We start from the raw sequence: 16,986 nt of genomic DNA, 5'->3' as shown, positions 1-16,986 counted from the left end.
TCCATTTCACAAACACTTTAACTCCATATTAGGAATCAGAAACTTAGAATACATCCCACATTAAAATCACCATGAAGCAAACATATAACTACTTTTTTTATAAACTAAATCCACTGATTGAAATTTCCATCTTGACTATTTAGAGACACAAAAAGAAATGGCTTAAAATGTCCCATATCTAAATAGAATAGTCTATTCGGGACATTGGTCATGATACATTGGGAAAGCAAGCTAGCTATCAGTCATTTAAATTTTACCTTTTAGGAATAGTGAAGATTTTTTTACTGGGTAGTTAAATGACCACCTGTTGATGAGCTCTCACAATACCTATTGTACAATTTAAATCCACAAATTGTGTTGACAATTTTTTATACTGGTCAGGCAATAGGTATTTAAATACCTCAAAGGTGGTTGGATAATGACAGTAATAAAAAAAGATTTTTTTAAGACATAGCACTTTAAATAGCCAGAAAACTCATAATGGCAAGATTTGTACATGTGTAAGGTTGACCTCTCTCATAATCATGGAAGGAAACTGCATACTAAGGCTTTTCTATCTCAGGAATCGATTACCTTAGCTGTATTTGGTAAAACTTATAGGAATTTTGGTGCTCTGACAATGCTCTTCAACTTTGTACTTTATTTGGCCTTTATAACTTTTTTGCATTTGATTGTCACTGTTGAGCCTTTTGTAGACGAATTGCTTAAATACAAAATTTAATCCTGGTATCTAATCTATGATGAGTTTATTTTGTTACAGATGTATCAAACGACAAAAAAATAATCAAACTGACCTTACTAAAGCACATCTTCAACATGTGTTCAATCACTATGCAAAGTGTTGAAAATTTGAAAGGACACAGTAAGAAGTTGAAGATGAAAAAACCAAATAACTCTCTACAGTATCTAATGTTAGGTCAGTGTTTATATTTTAAATGTAGTCTCAGCTTGCCAATGATGATTTCAGTATTAACATGTAAACTTACATTTATTTCAGTATGTAAACTTACATTAATTGTAGCTCCAGTTTCATCCTGTAATTCTCTGATCTTTGATCCACCTTTACCTGTAAGAGAAAAAAGATTTACCTTCAAGGAAAAGAAGTTTATTTAAGGAAATTAAGGCTTCCAACAACTTTTACAATTGAAATTTGATTAAAGAAAACATTCCTTTAGAATTCTATTTACCAATAACTCTTCCAATCTTTGATGAATCTACACGTAAAGTAGAAGAATCACCCTGTCCATTTTGATCTTCATTTTGGCCAAATGACCTCTGTCCACTATCATTACTACTACCAAAACCTCTGTTTGAATTATCTCCTCTACCAAAGCCATTCCCGCCTCCTCTACCACTGAAAGAGTTTGTATTTGTGTCTTTATTTCTCCAATTGTTGTCTTGATCAGCATTGGAAGAAAATCCTCTTCCTCTAGACTTTCCCATCCAAGTAGTGTCAGTATTCATTCTGGGCTGTAAAAACGAAAAAAAAGATTTTTTTTACATGTTTACATGTGATAACATCTTGTTATTCTAAAATCATGATAATATTTGTTCTTATCCTTTTATTTCTTTTATTTAATTCATCTAAATAAATATCCATGTAGAAAATTAATTTTTAAAAAATATGGTCACAAAGAAAGCTGTTGTTAGGCAATGTTAGACATGTGAAAATGACATAACAGTTTTTTCTTTAAAATGCATATTAATGAAAAATATTAATATATTAGAAACAATGCATTTAACATATTAAATCTTTTATCCTTTTCATGATATTAAAAAAAAAGTTTTTGTTTGTATTTAAAACTTATAAACAATATAAGTAAGTAACATACAATGTATAACTGAATAATTAAACATGATAAAGCTATTCCAGAAATAAATAAATTAGGTTCAGGACAGGTCACATTTTGCACATTAATTTCTGCTGATTTAGCAAATACTGTGAAAGTACTTCAATTTGCAATGATTTGTGGGTCATGTGGGTATTAAATTTCTGGATTTTCAAAATTTTCTTAGAATTATAGTTCACATTTCATTGGGAATTTGAAATTCATGGTTGAAACCAATAACGAAAATCCATGGTACCCCTGTACCACGAACAAAAGTAGTTTCACAGTAAAACACATCCTACTAGAATATCATTAAACAGCATTTCATTTCAGTGCCTCCTGACCCCCTGTGTATGTATTTCTGAAATAACCATCTGAGAACAAAGCATTAAGTAACTTGAAAAGTTGTCAACAAAAAATTGTGTTATTGTACAAGGTTAATATATATATGTATTTTTTTTACAAGATATTGAGGATTAAAATCATGCAATTAATTTTCTCATACTTCAAAAGCTAAACTTGCTCTTTTTCATGTCTCCATTTATTTTGATTTTCTTGGTAAACATTTGAAACCCCTAAATGAACATTGCAATTCTATCCATATCCAGGAGTCAAATATTAAATGTTTGACTCCTGGAAATGTAATGTGGTTTTGTGATTCAACCTTGTACAATAAAAATTAACATACAAATGAGAATGAACAATTCTTAAACAACATAGTTATATTCAAGGTCATTCAAAATTGCCACAACAATGATCATGATGATGCTTATTTGAATTGAAAATTAGACATCTGATTCTTTAATCTTTAACAACTTGACTGTCAATGAGGTTAGAAGAAAAACTGATATTAAAACAAATGTAGATATGATGCATTGTGTGGTACACACATTTTGAATTAACCTTGATGGAATGAATTTCTACCTGGTCTGCCAACACAATACTTCAAAGATAACAAATGTTTGGCTTTTTAAAAACAGTCAGTTTTGGGGAATGGTGAAAAAAGTACATTTTTTGTATTTGAAAAATGAAACCTCAAATTTCTCTCTTCAATATCTGATACTTAAAAAAGTATAAGCCTCAATCATCTTTTTCACTTTGAATGAATTTTAAATCTGATATGATAATCCTGTCTATTGGATTATAAATAGTGGACATAGAAAAATTGGACATAGAAAATTAGGTTATCTATAAATTGACTTTCAAACACTCCATGAAACAAACAAAAAAGAAATAATCCTAAATTTTAATATTTCTTTCATTTTGATTCAAAATAATCCAAGTGAAATAACAAGATCATTTATCATGTTTATAGACAATCTGTATCTTAAGCAAACTTTTTAAAAAGTTTGTGAATACAAATACATTTTACTCATAAACAAATTTACAAATCTTATCATTTCATCTATTGTATAATCTTCCATTGGCTATCATAAAAATAGCAGAAACATTTGTTTAACATTATATGCAAATGTGAGAGAGGAATGCATTTGTCAGATTGTTCATTTGATTCAAAGTTGGATAACATTATGTGTTTTAACTAATGATCATAACTGATTTATAAAAGATGCTACATAATTACTGTATATATATATTTTCACATAAAAGTACATGTATTGAAGATTTTTTTTAAATTTTTTTTAAACATGATTAAGGAATATTACATTGTTTTAATGTAGAGTAATTTAAGTTTAATGTAACAATTTTGTTTGAAACTACCTGGTAGCAAGAAATGTATGGGGAATGTATGGGGAAATGTATGTCTATTAGATGTTAATGCCATGTGAACCAGTACATGAATGATATCGTCTGCTACTGATCAGTAAAGTAAGAATTTGTACCAACATGCCATTAAGTAGAAACTACTTGAAAAAATGCACTATCTAGCCGTCTCATTGCATAAGACACTGTTTATTCCCTTTAATCAACACCAACAGAGACTTATCTCTAGGCAATTTAAGTCACATTATGAGAGGATCAGTAAGCAGGTATTAAAGTCAATATACCTACAAATCTAGAAAGTGTGATAAATTAAGGAAAACTCAGAAGTAACATTTAGGGATACACTTTGGAGTTAAGTAATTATTAGTTGGGAGTATAGTTTGATGATTACAAGTGCATACTGTGTTTGATTTTTGTTCCCTTGAAAAAGATGAAGATGATGGTCTCCATTCTTGTCTAGCCACAGGAGGTTGTGGCATAGATTTGGGAGGCAAACCAGCTATTTCGTCATCCCAGTTCTCCTCTTCGTACATTGTTAAATAAACAAATGAACATAAACTTTGAAAAAAACAAAAAAATCAACACATTTTCATTCAAACATCGTTCTTTACGTATCAAAGTGTATCAAAGCAAAAGTAGTTTTGAAATTTCCCACATGGAAACAAGCAGAGTTACAAAATATTTTTTAAGCGTATAATTTTTTAATACATCCATGTATAGATTATATAGAAAAAAATAATATCAATCAAATTTAAAGGTGATGTACTAATAATTTTGATAACATATTGGCGATATTATTTACGAAACTACGAAAAGACTGGTTTAAAATAAATTATAACGATGAGCAAGGACAATCATTAAATTAAGAACCAGTATAATTCAAAAATGGTGGACACTGAGAACCTAGTCTGGGGTGTAGATTTGGAAGTTAATTTATTACATGCCATGAGAGGACACAAACCAGTTGGTAATAATTTTGACTGTACAAAAATCGATTTAGATTTAATACGCTACAGCAACGAGCGTAACAAGCACCAAATATAGTAAAAATCGCTGATTTTGAAAACTGAGATAACTTATCTCCCCTTACATGTATATAAGTAATAGGTTATTAGGGGCATTATGTTTTCTGGTCTGTGGGTCTGTTCGTTCGTCCCGCTTCAGGTCAAAACTTTTAGTCAAGGTAGTTTTTGATGAACTTGAAGTCCAATCAACTTATAATTTAGTACACATGTTCCCTATCATGGCCTAGGCTATGATATAATGCCAAATTAGGGTTTTAACTCCAGTTTAACAGTCCACTGAACGAAAACAACAAATTACTTTTTTTTTTATTGATTTTACTCCCGTAATTGGGTACTTCATCCCCATATTAAGACGTCAACATTTTATATGGATCATTCTGTATTCTGTATTCTGTAGGTGTCGCTATTGACACTGGATTGTCTCCCTTGTAATTTTTGAAATCTCGCGTGTATATATAAATCACTCTGGTAAACCACTCACTTGTACTTTAAAATATATAATTTTAGGTGGCAACTGCGCTTAACATCATTTGACAAAATTTAAAAATATATACATTTATTAGTTAAGGGAAAAAATTTATTTAAAAATAAAAAAAAAAAAAATTATTTCATTAATCAAAACGGCGCGACTCGCAAATAAAGTCACCCAACAAACGCATTAGTATTTCATTAGAGACGGATACACTGTCGTTTTTTTCCATTGACAATAAAAGTTCCAAATCAATATGCAACGATCCTGTGTTAAAGTACAAAAAATGTATATCTCATGTATAAGTTTTTGTCTTGCCTCTTCATAGTTTTCACAAAATAATAAATAATGTTCCACAGTTTCTAATTGACCACAATCACACTTGGGGTCAATATTTTGATTGATTTTGTTTAGGTAATTTTTTAAATAATATCCGGATCTTAAATTTCTAATAATTTTTGCTGTTTTATGATCTGGATAATCAAATGTTGATTTATTGCTGACAGTCTGATGAAAATTGTAATAAAATCTTCCTGTATCACTGTTATCCCATCTGTATTGCCACTTTTTATTTACTAAAATTCTTGCTGCTGTTTTAATATCTTGTTTAGTTACTGTGATATGAGCTTCTTTTGGAATTTGATTTGCTTCTTTGGCTGCCTCTTTAGCTAGTTTATCAGCTATTTCATTTCCTCTAACATCTGCATGTCCTGGGGTCCAATCAAAATTAATTTTTATACCATGATGTTTTTGTATTGATTTAATAAGTGAGATAATTTCATGTGAAGTGGATCTGTGATTTACGATTTTCCAATTTAAAGTTAAAATTCCTATGGCTGACTGACTGTCCGAAAATATTTTTACTTCTTCTATAATTGTTTTATTTTCAATTCTGCTAACATAATCTAATACCAATTTTATTGCAACAAGCTCTGCCAAAAGAATTGAACCCCTTTTTGAAACGGGTTGTTTCAGTTCAATTTCTTTATTTTGGAAAATTACAATTGCACCTGCTCCACAAGGTCCTGGGTTGGATTGGCAAGAACCGTCTGTAAAAGCAACAACTGTTGATGGAGATACTGTGTTAAGTTTGTTTACTATTAAATTTTTTCCTGAGATTTCTTGTTCTTTTGTTCTATTTTTTGAGGAACCAAGAGTACGCCAATATTCTGGTGGAGATTTTGAAGCTTGTAAACCTTGAAATTGATATTCTGGCTCTATGTCATCAATACTAATATTTGTTTCTTCTCTCATGTTTTCTGCTTGTTGCAACATTAATCCTAAAGGTGATATGAACTTGTTCACTGTTTTTTTGTTTTTCCATTTATCTATTTTGTTTCTGATAGGGATTTTGGTTGAATATGAATTTAGTTGTGCAATATCTCTAATAGCCATTTCTTCTCTTTTAAGATCTAATGGCAATACTCCTGCCATAACTTGTAATACTTCCAAACTGGCTGTTGCAGAAACTCCAAGACAAATAGATAAACCCTTTCTTTGGATGGTATTTAATTTTTTTAAGTGTTCTTCTTTTCCTGTTTGCCAAATACAGCTTGCGTAGAGAAAAATTGAACCTATAATACTGTTGTAGACTTGAATGAGAAATTTTGTTTTTATGTTACCAATTCCTTTTATTTCTCTTAAAATTCCTAGTGATTTTCCAGCTTTTTTTTCTATGATGTTGATATGTTCACTAAAGGTAAGTTTTTCATCCAATGTAACTCCTAATAATTTGGGATTAGGGTTGTATTTAACTGGTTGGTTTCCTAACACAAGGTGTACTGTTCCTGGATGCTTTTTATTTCTTGAAAAAATGCAGTATTCTGTTTTATTTGCATTAATATTTATTCTCCATTTTTTGCTCCAATTCATGATTGTGTTTAATTCGTCTTGAGTTTTTAATCTTATTTCCTCTAGATTGTTACCAGTATTCCAAAAGGTACTGTCATCGGCAAATTTGCATTTTCCAGCCTTTACTTTTTCAAAAAGGTCAATTACAAAGATATTAAAAAGTATTGGTGAAATAACTGACCCTTGTGGGAGACCAGTTTCAGTCCTACACCATTGTCCTTCATGTTTGTTTACTATGCATCTGGAGTACCTTTCATCTAGAAATGCCTGTATCCATTTCCAGGTTTTGCCTTTAATCCCATATTGGTGTAGTTTCACCAATAGACCCTCCCTCCAGACACTGTCATAAGCCTTTTCAAAATCAATGAGAACTGCTAACGTAAAATTATCTAAATTAAATCCATCCATTATAGACTGTGTTAAATTTAATAGTGCATTAGTTGTAGATCTAAAATGTCTGAAACCTTCCTGTTCAATATCTAAAATATTTTCAGATTCCACATAACATTCAACTCTGGTAGTGATTATTCGTTCCATGGTTTTTCCCAAAACACTTGTTAAACTAATTGGTCTGTATGAAGATGGATGATTATAATTAGATTTGCCTGCTTTTTTTAAAAATTTTACATTTGCCCTTTTCCATTGAATTGGTATTCTTCCTTCTGTTAATGATTTGTTGAAGATGTATAATAAGGTTGATATGAGTGAATCTCCTGCATTAATAATTAGTTCTGTTCATTTGTGATACATTTTTAGTCTTTAGAAGTGTCAACTTGACACTATCATCTCTCTGTATTTTCAATCACTCTGGTAATTTCATGTCACTATTGTCATGATACAGAATAATAGGTTATAGCAGTACCAAAATTAAATAAATAATGTCTAGTCCAAATAGTGTAAAAATCAGTGATCTCCAAGACCTGTTTTATCATGGTGCACCTTCTTTGTTAAATTATTCCAGCCCCATGATATTCTGACACCTTGTCATGTGTTGAGGCTTGTCCCTATTTCAGTATTTGAAAATATGTCCCTGCTCGACCTGAGAATCTGTCCGGCTTGAACTTTTGACATCATAAAACAATCACTTTTCCATTGTGGTGTCAGATATTTGAAAATATGAGGCAGGCATAACCTGTGAATGGGGACGAAGTCTGTTTTTTTTTAAATTTTTTTAAATTTAAACATGTTGATAAAAATGATAAAAGCGGTCTCACTAATTAGCGACAACAAGCTTCAACAAGCGACAAGAAGCGACAACAAGAATTATTTTAGCAACAAGAAACTATTTAGCGACAAGAAAACATATTTTTTTTAATTAAAATCAATTATTGCAATAAATATTGAAAGAATATGCAAAACAAAATAATTTTAGCGACAAGAAAGTTAAAATTGATAGAAAAAAATGAAACATTATTTACATAATATTTTATCACTCTATTATGTATAACATTCATTTATTCATACTTTGACTTTGATACATATTCTTCATATTTAAAAATATAAAAAAAAGAAGCTCAATCTCTTTCTTCTTCACAAATGTTTAATTTCTTCACTACCAATATACTAATATAAACTTCACAATCACTTTCTTCCTCACAAATGTTTCATTTCTTCGTCTATCTATATAATAAAACATTTTAATTGGACATATCTGCTCGTATATTAAAAAAAACCAAAAAATCATTACATACAAATTTCTTTATCTAATAAAAAAAATGTTTTCTTGTCGCCAAATAGTCTTGTTGTCGCTAAAATAATTCTTGTTGTTGCTTCTTGTCGCTTGTTGACGCTTGTTGTCACTTCTTGACGCTTGTTGTTGCTAATTAGTGAGACCCGATAAAAGAAACGGAAATACCGTAATGTTTCCAAAATTGGTTTTGTTGTAAGAGGTTTAGTTGTGACGTTATTTTAGTTATGACGTCATCTTCACTAGGATGAAATTTGAAAAAAAAGGCAGGACAGGATTTTGAGTTAAAAAAAAAAGGCAGGATGAGAAAAAAAAAATTTGTTTGAGACTTGGCAAAAAAAAGGCAGGATGATAATTGTAAAAAAGTCAGGATAAGCTAAGATAAAAAAAAAAAAAAAGGCAGGACTGAATAGACTGAAAAATAAAAAGTCAGGACAGAGATTACAACTAAAAAAAAGGCAGGACACAATTTTTCATCCTAGCCCCCCATAACAATCAAATGGTAGCTCCCTTATAAGGTAAATTCCCATAATATTTTCCTCAAATCCCGAGCCTAAATGATACCGGATAACATTTGTGTGATGATGCATACCGGAAAAGGAAGTAGATCTAAAAAAAAGGTTAACGATTTTGAGTTCATTAGTAGAATGAAAAATTTGGGAAAGTCCTTATTTTTTTTATTATTTTTTTTATTGATTTTACTCCCGTAATTGGGTACTTCATCCCCATATTAAGACGTCAACATTTTATATGGATCATTTGTGATACCTTTTTAGTCTTTAGAAGTGTCAACTTGACACTATAATCTCTCTGTATTTTCAATCACTCTGGTAATTTCATGTCACTATTGTATATAACTCATTAGTACATTTGTATTATGTTCAGTTATGGCAGACAAATACTGACATAGCGGTAAGGTGTATGATCCCCGCCATTGTAAAATTATCTTAAGTCTAATATGTCAATGGTCCCCTATAATATCTTTTAACAAGAATGTGTCCCAAGTACATAGATGCCCCACTGGCACAATTGTTTTGGTAATAGATCCGTGTTTTACGTTCTCGGATACTAACAATTAATAACAATATTTTTGTATCTATTCTGTATTTCCAAAACTACATCTATACATTTATACTACAAATCTACAACTCCCAGGTTTGGCTACACATGCTGTTCTTATCTATATTCATGAATATGCATTAGCTATGTAGGCGTGTCAAGATCGTATCATACGCGATAATGACCAGCCAGTACACACTGTAATGATGTCATTAACCAGTATTAAAAAGATAAACATAACATCCCCCGCCCACAAATTAGAAATTTCTAAAAATTTCTTACTGGTAAATGAAATCTATTTATATAAAAATTATGAATAATAATAAAAAAAATAAAGACAAACCTAAAACAATATCGGATTGAACCAGGTTTTATAGCTAGCTTAACCTCTCACTTTTAGGACAGTCACCCTCTAAGCTATGTGTTATTTTTTATATGAGGCAGGCATTACCTGTGAATGGGGGACGAAGTCTGTATGAATTCTTTCTTTTAATTCAAACATGTTAAAAAAAGAAACAGAAATACATGTACTGTAACGTTTCTGATTTTGGTTCTGTTGTTAGGGATTTTAGTTATGACGTTGATTACGATATGACGTCATATTCAATGTAAACCAAAGAATCACTTCAGGTAATGTTTTTTTCATTAAATGAATTGGTTTTGAGTTTTTTCCTTATATTTTAATAGACTGACAAATATGTATTTCATTCAAAGTCTCATGCAAAGAAGACCTGAAAAGGAAGTCGATTTCTGCACAGATGTAGGGATTTAAAAAGTCTGAAAAAGAAAAAGTAAATGATTTTGTATTATGTTCAATTCAGTCATAGACAAGGTGATTATTTTAATCAGTAAAATGTGCTTACTACATGTACTAAATTATATACAATTACTGTGCCGACCAGTAATTTGAAATTTTCTTGAAATTGGTATGAAATTAATTGAAAGAATTTTTTTTAAATGACCTTACTTCATCATGTTCAAGAAAGCAAAATTAACAACAATGTGTTTTGTATACCAACAAGAGAGTTGATTGATATTCTAATATTATGACAAATATTCTTTTTTTAGGGGTAAATAGATACTTTCAGTTAGCTCTTATACATGAAAAACTGAACAACATCAGCCAGAAAAAAATAACAGCTGGACAGATATGGAAACATCTTGGTGTTATGTATGATCTACATGCTTTGGTAAATACTCTTATTCTATTATTTATCTACATGCTTTTATTCTATTATTTATCTACAATGCTCTTATTCTATTATTTATCTACAAAGACTAACATGACTAAGTACTCTAGAAAATGGAAACAAAGATTCATGACAAATATACCTTTCACAAAAAGATAGATTTATAATTTGCCCTCTTTACATGTTTGTGATCATTTTTGCAAATGCTTTATCTAATATGTGTGGGAGAGGAACCATTATTTTTTATCAATTCAAGCTTAAAAAAATTTGATCAGCTCTCATCTTTTTCCTTATTGTTATCACAGAAATGCACCAAAATTAGTACCCCTAAATAAATAATAAATTTTCAGTAATTAATGTAAATACATGTACTTGAAACTTATTTAAACCATGTTAACATTCAGGTATTATGAGTAGACATTATCAGTTAAGCAGGTAGGTCATTACAACATGTTCACTATTGTCTTTTGCTAGGGGTAAAAATTATCGCAAGTTATAGTGTAAATATAAATACAATAACCTAAAAGATATTTTTTTTTCCAGAATGAATCTGAAATATTGCCCTTTCCTAACAAAGAAACTGACTTCTCCTTACCTGAAGATGACTACAAAGAATTCTTACATAAAGCTTTCCCTAGAAGTCCGACGAAAAATGATGACAATAAAACTGAACAGAAGACAGAAAAAGAAACACACAGTAATAGCTGTATGTATATATTCTTGTAGAATGTTAAGTTGAGGAGGAAATTTTGATGTGATGTAAACACGTATATTCCTATGAACCAATATAGCAGGATACAATGTTATCCTAAACTCCTATTGTCATAGATTATTACAAATTTAAGTACACAATTATTATACAGCTGAAATAAAGAAAGCTTAAAGGCTATTTATTACTTGACATACAGTGTAACCACTGTGACATTTGTCAGGCCTACAAAATTTGTCTAGAAGAAAGTCACAGTAAACCTATATTAATACGGCCGTCACAATAAATGATAGTTGTGTTTATATATAATAAAGAGTTTTTTTAAACATCTGTAAATTTGTCAAATCTTCATGAAATGTTTTGAAACTGAAGGTTTTTTTGTTTCATCAAATTGATTTGATTTTTGATTTTTGGTGTTTTAACGCCACCTTTAAACACCATGTTTAGGCTGTTTTGTGTTGGCCATGTTTAATTGTTGGATTTTACCAAATAGCCAAAAGACAGTAACATTCAAATGTTTTATTTCAATTTTTCACATTCTACTCAAAAATGGACTTAGTCTGGGATCAAATTTTTAAGACTTAAACAACTTTATCAACCTGTCATGGAGTGTTATTAAGCATGGACAAAAAATTCTTCAATATGATCAGATCAAGAAATATCATCTGAATGAAAAAACATTTTCTTTTCATGTTTCTGTAAACTGACAAAATAGTGCTTAAAATATATTATATAATTATGAAAGTATTGATGAATTTACTTGAGAACTAGACATATAATTTTTGCCCCTGTCCACATAGGAGAGAACATTGTAATTGTCTTTATTAGTCATTCAGCCACTAACTGTAGTATAAATATTGGTTTTTATTAGTTAAAGATGTTTTTATTATTTGCAGACATTTTGACTCAAAAACAATTCTTTTAGTTATTCCATATTGAACATATTTTGTGGATGTTTATATATAATTGGTAGATGTTAATACTATGCCACTATATTAAATCGTTGATTTTTGAATGTGTATTTACTTTGTCATTTCAGCCCAGAAGACAAGTAAATCAGATAAATCAGAAAGTAAACATTTTGAAAATAAACATACTAGTAATGTTGTACATGCAAACACACCAGAGAACTCTCCAAAGAGAAAGAGAACCAGGCACACGCCATCATCACAACCAAGTCCCGCCAGTACACCAGATACTCCAGCTACAAAGAGGAGGAGATAAATTATCGTAACACTGACACATATCATGACCATTGTACTACGATTGAATGAGAAGCCAGACGGAGAGCTAAACAAACCTCACTTAATGAATTATGTGGAAATATAATTCACTGGTAGACATTTTTCATTACATAAAATGAGTTTGTTAATGAAGAGACTGTAAATTAAGGCACAAAAATGAATTTTATATATATTTTCTTTGAAAGGAAAAAACAAAATCTGCCTATTTTGTACCTTTTTGAAAATTCATTAACAGAATTGAAATATTTTTATTTGTATACATGCATTCCTGTATTGATGTATGAAGAAATTAAAATCAGAGTTATCAGCATGTGTGTTGAAGGCTATATGGTTGACCTCTATATCTTTTTTGTTCTGTTGATGTATGAAGAAATTAAAATCAGAGTTATCAGCATGTGTGTTGAAGGCTATATACACTGGGGTAAAGCTGATGACCGTAACTGCATTCACGGTCATCCCAAGATGTCGGATGAAAAATTAGGTAAGTATTTGTATTGTCTGTTTAAGTGTTTCTAAAGCATTTTCTTTACAAAGCATACATTGGTACGATGTAAATGTATAAAAGAATCACACGGAAATCACATATTACTACCGAGAATGTGTATGAAACAGGAAATTGGATTTGAAAAAATCGCTAAGATGACCGTAAATCGTAAGTAACATATTTTCAAGATGACCGTAACATAAAACAAGGATGACCGTGATTGGTAAAATGATGACCGTAATTTGTAAAGGATGACCGTAATTTATAAAGGATGACCATCGATTCTAACAGATATCCGTATTTGTATTACCTTTTTTGTATCAAATAATTAATAGCGTTGGTATAAAACGTTTTATAAGACTGCATTATCCCATAGGTAGAATAAAATAAGACTTGCTTCAAATACATAGTTCACCAACTGTATTAAATCGTATCCGAATGAAAGAGGAATCTTGATAGTTTTGAACATGAGCTATCTTGTAGACAATGTGCTTACTAGGTAAACATTTTAACCTGCATGTAACGTACAACCCAAGGAAACAGGTGTATATATGTTGCACCTGCTTTGCACGATAGTGTTGCATATATATTATTGGAGGGCACCTGTAAAAAATCTAAATTATACAAGTGAAAACCAAACTTATATATAATTTAGAAGAACTAACTATAGCATTCAAAAGATGTTCCTCCAATTTTAAAGTCAGTGGCGATTATGTCCAAGAAGGGTGTCCAACGGAATTAAAAATAAACTTTATTAGGTCGTTAGTTTTCTCGTTTGAATTTCTTTTACATTGTTATACTGACTATGCGGTATGTACTTTGCTCATTGATGAAGACCGTCCGGTAACCTATAGTTGTTGATTTTTGTGTCATTTTGGTCTCCAGTGGAGAATTGTCTTTTGGAGAGTTGTCTAATTAGCAATTTTACCACATCTTTTTTATATTTATGAGCTATTGCCAAATATTGAAGCAAAACTAAAAGAGATAGGGCGATACGAAGACTTCATTTCCGTTTTGAAATCCTTATCTAATGGAACATTTACTGAACATATTACTTTTCATTTGTTACGGAAGGTTTAATCTCAGTCAAACCAACTGAATGCCGAATAAATTTTGTAGTTCCATCGGATCCGGTGTTGTCAATTTGTATATTTCAAGGCAGATGTTAAGATTTTAATCTGATTCCGCTGAATAATCTTATGCTTAATCAATGGGTTTTTTTCTTCAAATTTTCGTCGCATCGATGTCAATTTGTATTATATTCTTCCCTACACAGTTTGGAGTTATACAAGGAGATAACATAAGTCCTAACCTGTGTAAGATTTTCATCAATGACATTCTCAACTATTTGGAAAAATCTCTAGACCATGTAAATATTAATAGGCATATTATCTCTAAATCCTTAAAAACTAGTACTGTATGCATGTTTTTGAGTATGCTATTAAGCTTATTCCTCTATATGGAAGTGAAATTTGGAGCTCATTCAATCCCTTGATAGCAAAATTTAGATATGGAAACCAACTAATTTGCATGGATAAAATGTATTCAAATTTAACTTGTGAAAAGCTACACAGTAAATTTTGTAAATTCATTCTGGTCGGCACAAATAAAAACACAAATTGTGCAGCCTTATTTTAACTTGGTCGGTTTCCACTGTACTTTTAATTAGTGAGGTCTGTTTTGAATTATTGGCTTAGACTAAAAAATAAGAATAATTTCCTTTATTACAAGATGCATACCAGGATTCAAATCTCTATATTCTCAGTATAAATCGTCATGGTATAGCTTTCTCAAACACATTTTAAAAACTCTTCCTGGTTTTGCAAATCTAAATGATGGGAAAAATATTTCAAATAATACCATCAGGAAAATATTGAAAGAGACGTGCATACAAATTTTGGAAGGATCAACTGACCAAGAAATCAGAAGGAGAGCTCCGCACTTATGTGACAGTTAAGGATAATTATGGTTTCGAAAAGTATCTATATAAATATCATAACAAAAGCTTAGCGTAGGAGATCATTAACAAAATTGAGGGTGTCATCTCACCATCTGCAGATTAAAATAGAATGATACCAGGGTACTCCTCCAAACCTTGGCTTTGGCTGACGTTATTTTGTTATGAGCCCAAAGACATAATTTAGTCATGTGACCGTGACGTCAACAACGTTTTTTCATGGTTTTCTATGGTTTAAAATGGCATTTAGAATTGAATTATAAGAAATGACTGTAATATTTTTTCTGTCTATTCGAAATAACATAAAATTGTGATGCACACTGTTAAATAACATGCTACGCGCGTTATTCAGTGTGCACCAAATTTTTTATGATATTTCTTCATAGACAGAAAAAAATATTAGTCATTCCTTAAATATTTAATTATTTACGAGAAATATGCAATTTGCTATCATTGTCATAATTTCTAAATACTGCAAATAGTTGAAAAGAAATAGATAAAACATATTTATAACCGTTAAACGAACCCTTATTGATACAAACTCGACAAACAGTTATGAATATTTCTTAGAATTGACGGTCATCCTTTTTAAAGTTACGGTCATCCGTAACAATTTACGGTCATCTTTTAACCAATTACGGTCAGCCTTGTTATGAATCGCTAATCCTGTTACGGTCATCTCGATTACGATTTACGGTCATCCTAGCGATTTTTTAAAATCCAAATTCCCGTTTTATACACATTCTTCGGTAGAGATTTGTGACTTCCATGTGAATCTTTTATAAATTTACATCGTATCAAAGTATGCTTTGTAAAGAAAATGATGTAGAAACACCTTAACAGACAATAAAAAAACTGACCTAATTTTTCATCTGACATCTTGGGATGACCGTGAATGCAGTTACGGTCATCAGCTTTACCCCAGTGATATGGTTGACCTCTAAAAGTCTATTGTTCTGTTGGTCTTATTGGATAACTATCTCATCTTCTCTTATTCCTTTTGGTGGTGTTACTTTAAATAATTAAATGAAAATTCAGCAAGCAGACATTTGAATTCAGTAGTCCTGTTTTCTATCTCACTCCTCCCTTTTCCCTTTAGTATAGTGTGTAAATTTTATGAAAAAAAAACTTTTTCTGTCACTATCTTTTATAGTAATACCCCACTCTAGGGCTATATTGCAATCACCATGTCTGTCCAAAAGATATATTACTGTTCTAAGGTACTACTGAACATTATTTTATATTAGGTCAGCTGTGTTTCAGTGATGGAGTTCTATGAGTGATTGCTTTTTATTATGTTATATTGATTGTTTACAATGTTCCTATTGCTGTTCTTCTGTTTAATAGTTGTTAGTTTCAACAATCATCTATATGGCTTCTACATTACAAAACAAATAAAATTGAGAATGGAAATGGGGAATGTGTCAAAGAGACAACAACCCGACCAAAGAAAAAAAAACAACAGCAGAAGTTCACCAACAGGTTTTCAATGTTGCGAGAAATTCATGCACCCAGAGGCGTCCTTCAGCTGGACCCTAAAAAACTACCATTCAAGCAATACTGTTTGATATTTATAGAATATTGTTGTGTTATGCATTGACTGCAAAAATAGAAGCCACAGCCGAGGACCTATTGCACTACTAAATATCCTGATTCAATGATGTGGCAACATACATAAAACCTAAATCATGCACGGCATATTTGTAAAGGGTCACTGGTTCGACTTTGGCCAATAACTTTTAATTTCTAAATCTTATATA

General features: G+C 30.7%; 2 protein-coding genes across 10 annotated transcripts in view; one reads left to right on the top strand and one right to left on the bottom strand.

Annotated features, from left to right (window-relative positions):
- Window positions 1-4,203, bottom strand: part of LOC134714272 (ATP-dependent RNA helicase glh-2-like) — a 50,909-nt gene extending 46,706 nt beyond the window's left edge. For 8 of the 9 annotated variants that reach the window (XM_063575512.1, XM_063575560.1, XM_063575553.1 and 5 more), the window contains exons 1-3: window positions 3,953-4,203; window positions 1,188-1,470; window positions 1,011-1,066 (exon numbers count right to left, since the gene is read on the bottom strand). In XM_063575512.1, coding sequence (XP_063431582.1) covers window positions 1,011-1,066; window positions 1,188-1,470; window positions 3,953-4,084 — 471 coding nt within the window. In that variant the 5' untranslated portion in view covers window positions 4,085-4,203. The remainder of the gene's footprint in view (window positions 1-1,010; window positions 1,067-1,187; window positions 1,471-3,952) is intronic. The other variant, XM_063575545.1, reaches the window with a different exon arrangement.
- A 186-nt stretch (window positions 4,204-4,389) lies between these two features.
- Window positions 4,390-13,093, top strand: LOC134714261 (MRG/MORF4L-binding protein-like). The gene is made up of 4 exons (XM_063575502.1): window positions 4,390-4,518; window positions 10,711-10,832; window positions 11,376-11,538; window positions 12,581-13,093. The coding sequence occupies exons 1-4, from the start codon at window positions 4,437-4,439 to the stop codon at window positions 12,763-12,765; spliced, it is 552 nt and encodes a 183-aa protein (XP_063431572.1). The 5' UTR covers window positions 4,390-4,436; the 3' UTR covers window positions 12,766-13,093.
- Window positions 13,094-16,986: the final 3,893 nt, after the last annotated feature.

This window comes from Mytilus trossulus, chromosome 1 (assembly GCF_036588685.1).
Source record: "Mytilus trossulus isolate FHL-02 chromosome 1, PNRI_Mtr1.1.1.hap1, whole genome shotgun sequence".
NCBI lineage: Eukaryota > Metazoa > Mollusca > Bivalvia > Mytilida > Mytilidae > Mytilus > Mytilus trossulus.
The sequence above is the reverse complement of the archived record's forward strand: the minus strand, read 5'-3'. Positions and strand labels throughout refer to the sequence as shown.